The sequence below is a fragment of the Rutilus rutilus genome (genome assembly GCF_951802725.1).
Source record: "Rutilus rutilus genome assembly, chromosome: 22".
NCBI classification, from domain to species: Eukaryota; Metazoa; Chordata; class Actinopteri; order Cypriniformes; family Leuciscidae; genus Rutilus; species Rutilus rutilus.
Genome location: NC_140227.1, coordinates 4,361,250 through 4,368,483, shown reverse-complemented (window position 1 = coordinate 4,368,483; position 7,234 = coordinate 4,361,250). Strand labels below are relative to the sequence as shown.

General features: G+C 35.9%; 1 protein-coding gene across 2 annotated transcripts; it reads right to left on the bottom strand.

Annotated features, from left to right (window-relative positions):
* Positions 1–668: 668 nt before the first annotated feature.
* LOC311281689 (uncharacterized protein) lies at positions 669–6,453 on the bottom strand. 2 transcript variants are annotated; one of them, XM_084394862.1, is made up of 5 exons: positions 6,320–6,453; positions 4,053–4,228; positions 3,817–3,930; positions 3,358–3,554; positions 669–2,255 (listed from the first exon to the last, which is right to left on the bottom strand). In XM_084394862.1, exons 2-5 carry the CDS (start codon positions 4,162–4,164, stop codon positions 2,082–2,084), a joined length of 597 nt encoding a protein of 198 aa, XP_084250988.1. In that variant the 5' UTR covers positions 4,165–4,228; positions 6,320–6,453; the 3' UTR covers positions 669–2,081. The 2 variants fall into 2 exon arrangements, with proteins under 2 accessions (XP_084250988.1, XP_084250989.1); XM_084394863.1 differs by lacking the exon at positions 6,320–6,453 and adding an exon at positions 6,108–6,206 and having other exon boundaries at positions 675–2,255.
* Between the last annotated feature and the right edge of the window lie 781 nt (positions 6,454–7,234).

The window sequence follows — 7,234 nt, the reverse complement described above, 5'->3', positions numbered from 1 at the left end:
ATTTCTTTATCCGTGGAACACAAAAGTACAGAGTACAGAAACCCAAACATGCATACTGGATAAACTGGTTAGCATGTGTTTAAAGCAACACATAATAAAAAGTAATGGCAAGTAGGATGCATACAAGACTGAAGAGATTCGTAATGTCATGTAAAAATCTTTATCCAATTATGCATTAATGGCAATAATCATCCCAGGTAAAAAAAAAAAAGTATGTGCAAGGTGTCATCTTTTTCAGAAAAAGATAAGCTTTCAACAAATTACAGTTATTGACCATTATTGTGTGTGGTGAGTTTGTAAATAGAATTTAAATAGACAAAAATAAAAAAAACGAGAATAAATTTACTGATTTTTATTTAGAAAAAAACAGACAAAATCATGAACGAAAGAAACTAACACTTTAAAGTTGAAAAATGACCTATAATACATATATACAAGTCTTTTTTGTGACATTGGGTTGCACAGTTTTCATTTAGGATCCAATTATGCATTAATGGCAATAATCATCCCAGGTAAAAAATAAATAAATAAATTGTTCCACGTTCATTTTCATATTAACGTTCATATTAAGTTATGATTCCGAATGTTATCTAAACAGTCAAAACGTTGTTTTTGTCATGTTTTTAAAGTCCCCCTGTAGTCAATAATTTTATTTGACTTTTTTTTTTGTGAAAAATAATTTCTTCATGCCTTAAAATATCTTGAATGTAACTCGACACCCTTGTCTCATTTAGTATTGGCGGTTCTATGAATATGCAAATGAGCCCCGCCTCCACTCACTCACTCAGCTCAGAGATTCACTCGTTGACGATCACACGTGGATCTGATTGGTTACAAGGTAGTTTGTGACATCAGAAACACCAGCGATTTCAAAAATTTGCTCGGTTATACAAATGTTAAGGGAACATTCCATTTTGCAAACATAATGATAACGTTACTTTTGAATGTTGTCTGAATGTTCTGAAACAAGTAGTAACATTTGTTAGAAAAAAAAAGTTAGACGAATGTTTCAGAAAAAAAGCGTTCAATTAATGATGTATAAATAATGTTTTTGATAATAACATTTCTAGAACATTATTAAAGACCAGATAACTTTGAATGAATGTTCTATTATTGTTACTGGAAGAACGTTTCTTCACAACCTTGAGAGAACCTTGCCAGAACGTTAGCCGAAGTTCTGAGAACATTCCCTGTTAGCTGGGATACCACTGATTTACATGTAGCCTAAACATAATGATAATCTAATGAGGTTTTACAGCATTCATGCTGGTATGATCCGTTAATGCCCCACAAAACATCATTTTATAGTGTATTTAATCTTTAATTGATAGACAGCACTATTCACTATCATGCGCTATAGCAGTGGTTCCCAATTCCAGTCCTCGTGACCCACTGCTCTGCACATTTTGTAGGTCTCTCTTATCTGACACACTCAGTTCAGTTCATGGAGTCTCTCCTAATGAGCTGATGATCTGGTTCAGGTGTGTTAAATAAGGGAGACATACAAAATGTGCAGAGCAGTGGGTCACGAGGACTGGAATTGGGAACCACTGCGCTATAGGGTAGTGAAAATACAGCATTTGGGTAAAAAAAAAAAAAAAAGAGATATTTATATTTGTACAAAACACTTTTCTGTGATGGAACCAAATAATTAGGACAGGAGATGAATCATCACATGATAAACAACAAATATGTGCATGAGTAACATTTTTTGTTGTTCTTCCTGCTTTATCATATTCCCCCCAGTTTCACAGATAAGGCCTAAACTATTCCCAGACTAAAATGCATGTTTGAGCTGTTTTAACTGACAGCATCTCGCAGTGATTTATCTTAAAATATGCCATTGTTTTGTCTCAAGATTCACACCAGTAATGTTTTTTTTAAGGCACTTTAATAAAAGCTACTTAAACGTCCTAATTGAATGAAGGCTTAATCTAAACCCTGTCTGTGAAACCAGGCCATTATGTGTTTGCACTACATCTTTGTATGCATTACAATTTAATAAAAAGAAATCTTGACCATCACTGACCTAACCTTAAATATTTTTTCCTAGTGAATTTGATTCCCAGCACTGCTTTTCTTCAGGTCATGTGTGTAGTGAGGTGACGCAGAAACTCTCCACGGGTGCTTGTGTGTCCCGGAAACACAGCGTGACAGAACTCACACACCTGCGACTGCAGCGTCATTCCAGACATGAACAGCCCTCCGGCTTGACTGATCAACTCGCTGTCCAGAAAGGAGGACGACCAGGGCCTCTGTGGGACAGACAAACACTCTTTTCACACACATCAGGTTGTAAACTCTTAGGGCGCTTCTCAAACGGATGGCTGTGTCCTTCTTAGTCTAGTCCTTGTCAGCATTAAACCCTAGAATGAGACCGTCTAGTAAGTGAGCATGACTACGTCACGTTGTGACACTCATGTTCCTGCTCCCACAGTCACGGCACAAAAATACTAATAAACTTAATTTTGGAAAGATACTTTGTATTAAATATCTTTATATTAACTAGGTCTGCAGTCTCCCATTGGCTTACATTATTATATCCCCCTGTAGTACATCATTTTATCCCTTAAAACTCATCTTTGATCGCCAAAATGACATATTCTGTTCATTTTGGTGTCACATTATGTCTGTGTGGTGTTTTTAATGTGATTTAAGACAAACCACGAGTAAATTCACAAGTCGACACCATTGCTGAGTATTTTCTCCTTAAAACTGCAGTGAACCAAAGACAGTCTCAAAAACACGCTTTGAAATCGCCTTTGAAAATACCTTGTAACCAATCAGAACAACGTGTGATCGTCAACGAGTGGATCTCTGAGCTGAGTGAGTGAGTGGAGGCGGGGCTCATTTGCATATTCATAGAACCGCGTGTACTAAATGAGGCAAGGGTGTCGAGTTACATTGAAGCTATTTTAAGTCATAAAGAACTTTTTTTCAAGGAAAAAAAAGTTTAAACGTGTCATTCTGGTGATCAAAGATGAGTTTTAAGCGATACAATTTTTGACTACAAGGTGACTTTAAATTCTTGCATAATTCTTTTATGGGGGTTACTTACATTTTTTGTCTAGTTTAGTTTACGAGCTGTTTAATTAATTGAATTTCATTAAAAAATTAAACCAAATCCATAATATGACTTATTAACAACTGTTTCCATATATGAAGCGTCTGACAGAAGGCTTTCAAGGTTTTATATAGAACCTTTTCTAACAAGAGTGTAGAAAGAGGTTTAGCAGGAGGTGAGGTCAGAAGGACTAGACACAATAAATTAAAAGTCATTCTTCAAGTTTAGGAGCTTAAAACCGAAAAGAAAACCGGAGTGAACCAAAGCTAACTAAAAACAGCTATGATACATACCCGCAGCCGTTGTGAAGTCTGGTTAGCGTAATAATGTTGCTCAACTTTCCTCAGGTCATCCCAGGCACTGGTTTCAGCCGTCTTTACGGGATTATGGAAAACCACATTATCGTGGCTACCTCGTTTCTGATCGGACACGTCCAGGTTAAGATGCAGTTGGTCTAGTCCTCTATCAATGTGACTGAGATCATGAGCAGCTGAAAAACAAACACATAAACGGCAGAGTGAAAAAACTGGCGCTCAAAAGATTTACAAAAGTAAGTGATATCAATGGTACACTGACAACTTTCACTCAGAAATTGCTTGTACAATTATTTACAATGAAACGGCTTGTAACACTGAATTAAAAATGACATTTTAAAGTAGTATTTTCTTCTAAAAAATGCTCAAATAATCTTTGTTGTATTTTAAAACTATTTACATCAGTGTAGAATAACTTTCATAATGAGAATCCTGTACTTTGAGGGTTCAGTATGCGTGTTTCAGTGGGATGTGTCCGAGATTCATGGGATTCTGCAGGATGGGGTTGGCGTCCCGTCTCTTTCGCTGTACACTGGCACAGGTTGGCCGACTCTGAAAGTGCACATCAGTGTCATTTAAATCATTTATCACAGTCTCTACAATCATTTAATACATTAAGATATTAATAATAAATGAAGTACTGAAAAAGTACTGGTTTATTTGAGTCCTTTGACCTTGTTGTCGTTGCACTGTGTCAGAGAGATGTTGTAGCATTGCTGCTTGTTTTAAGCAGAGAGACTGGAGACGGACAAACTCCTGATACAGCGCTGTATACGCCTCCTCCATCTTTATGAGTGGAGGAAATTAAAAATAAAACTTATTGGAAAGTCTTCGAGCTTGCAGTCAACTTCTGTATAGTAAGAAATAGAGAAAGAGAGAGAGATTTCCACCATTATTAAAAAAAATTTTTTTTTACAAACGTGCATTTCATTGACCAAAATGGAGCAAGTTCACTCAATGTCATTAAAAAGCCTATTTACATCTTATGAGATTTTTTCCAGCAAAAATGCAATGCATTTAAAAGTAACTTAATACTTTTTTTTACTATATACTATAATAAAATTAAGGCTGCTCTGTCCCTGCTCAAACTTCTGTGTAAAGTCATAATGCTGCTTATTAAATTATGCCTGCTCTGATCCATCTCAGACCCTAGAATCAAATTATAAAGTAGTAATTACTGTGTAAATGCAACTATGCCACCTCTGAGCAGCATTAAAGTCAGCATGAAACTGAAGTTGCGATAGTCTTTTCTTTTCAATTGCGACGTATTGAATTGAAACAGTGTCATGACGAATCGGGTCCTCCCTCGAAATCAGTTAATGATTATACTAAGAATGTACAAACAATATTCATTTGAAATATGTATAACTTACTATATAGTGCATAATAGCAAAATGAACGTTTCTTTCACTTGATAAAACTGTTAGTTATTAAATAAATAGTACTAATAATAATAGCCTATTAAGTGAATAAATTAACATGATTACATTCTTTTTAAAACTGAAATATTTGGAAATTTAACACATAATTACTGTGAATACATGTAGAGTAAGTACAAATGTGTGTATAAACTAAGCTATCAGGCTAATCGGGTATCTGTATGCTATGCTAGTACATAAGCTAATTAATACAAACATTAATGGTCATTATAACGTTAATTCAAACAGCATTTATCATAACATGATTTTGTAAGAATTGTAAACTGGCGAGTGCCTATTCAAAGTAATTTGAGCCAATGGGATCGCTTGGGGTCCTAGACCCAATTTGCGAATAGGACCCGATTCGTCACCACAATGGCTTCTGGAACAAGAACAAATTTTAAGTTAAGTTAACCACTTTATTAACCCCACAAGGGGAAGTTATGGGCGTGGCTTGATTCTGTCCATGGGGAATTGATTGGATGTTTGTGGTTTGCGATTGGTGGATCTCATGTGAGTGACAGGTTGCCCCGCCCTCACGCCAGTAAACACATCATCAGAGAAGAGATGTTTCTGCAAGAGGGAGGGGAAGCTCTTTGATTAAAGATTTCGAGGCACATGAATTTAAAACAAAAAATAATTTACTAATAAATAGGCCTACTGCAGAATTCCATAAAAATTTTCAATTTTGATCTCATTATGACTTTAAACAATCTGTGTAGTAGACACCTAATTGCTGCTTCAGAAGCCACATTTGTAATGAATATTTGGGATAAAGTTTTTTTTGTTTTTGGTTATGACTCAAAAAAAGCATTAACGTTACCCGCCTTAGAACCGCTTAGAACAGATTAGCTTCGACAAACAGGGAAGTAAACACAACAGATTCTGGCTGCCACAAAAAAAGTTGCTGTTTATTTTACCATCGGGAACTAGAGGGGAAACAAGTTAGTTGTTACAGGTCATAAACTGGGTGCTGTCACAAAATTATAACATCTAAATATTTTTGCCCTCTTGACTTGACATTAAAAAAACTTGGCTACAACCTGAATCTGTCAGGGTGAGAACAACTTTTCAGTTTTCCCTTAAGAATCAGAATATGTACGGCTTTACAAAGGTGGCGACAGCTTCGAAGTCGAAAGGTATTTTCTGACCGAGGTGACATTTTTGTTGTTGGACAATTCAGTTAACCGATAGTTAGCTAGGTTAACAACCATGGGTAAACCTCAAACCATCAAAATCATCCGCGGTGTTCCTCCGGCTACTTCAACCACAAGTGTCAACCGAAAGCACAACAAATACAGAGCAGCCTACCTTTCTTTGTACCACCAGATATTCAAGAATAAATCTGTTGCAAACAATACCAACACGTTTCTACATTGCATTGATGTGGCCACAGAATGTAGCCTAAGCATAAAGAGGAAGAACAGATTTGCATAATAGTAGGCTATACATAATCTACGTGCTTACTAATATCCTGACATTCGTAATCAAATCGATACAATGGAAGATATATATTTTTTTACGTTTGTCACTCTGATGACCGTGCGATGAAGAGTCCGTATATGCAGTCCAGAGTAAACTTTACAAATTTAAGAAAACAGTAAGTTGGCTATCAGGAAATCCAAAACAGGAACTCGAGCAGGAACCTCCTCCCGGGTCAGTTAAAGTGACCCAGCACAGAATCAACGCATTATCTCTTATCACGTCTGTTCTCGAGTAAACTGTCCACACTGGATGTGTTATCATGGGGAGCGTAGTGTCTAGTGCGTGTAACGGTGGGCTAGTGTGTACTGTACTGTAAGTGCAATTTTTTTTGTTAAAGGGGACATGAACTGCATTGTTTTATTGTTTTGTAATGTTTCCTGGGGTGCACAGTGCACTTATAATGTTAGTATGATTTGTACATAAATTTTTTTTTTTTTTTTTCATTTTTCCTACCCTGATTTTGGCCTCTGATTTTGCTCTGTTTAAAAGTGCATGTCTGTTGTGAGACTTCAGTGTAAACGCCCACTGCTGTGATTGGCTGACATCTTTGCATGAAATAGTTCAATATTACATGTGGAACTCTCTCGCAAACTTTAACCACATTTTTTACTTTTACAGCTGTCGAGGTTAACTAATCGTAATTAAGCTTGATTGATGAATATTTTCTTGTTAAAAAAGGATTCGACCTCAATCCAACCTCAAACCCCAAACTTTTTTGCCAGTCGAACCCCTTAGACATAAAATATGAACCCCCTGAGATTTTAAGTTAATATTCAATAATTTAACAACACATTTACATATTCACGCTTCTCTGATGTTTTTAAATAGTCATATGACTAGCAAGTAAATAGATTTAAATAAATATTTGATATTTTTTTGTAAGTGTTTTATGTTGACATTGTAGCTGGACTTTAAAGTGGACTTTTTAGTTATGATGCCTTGGTTTTCTTTTA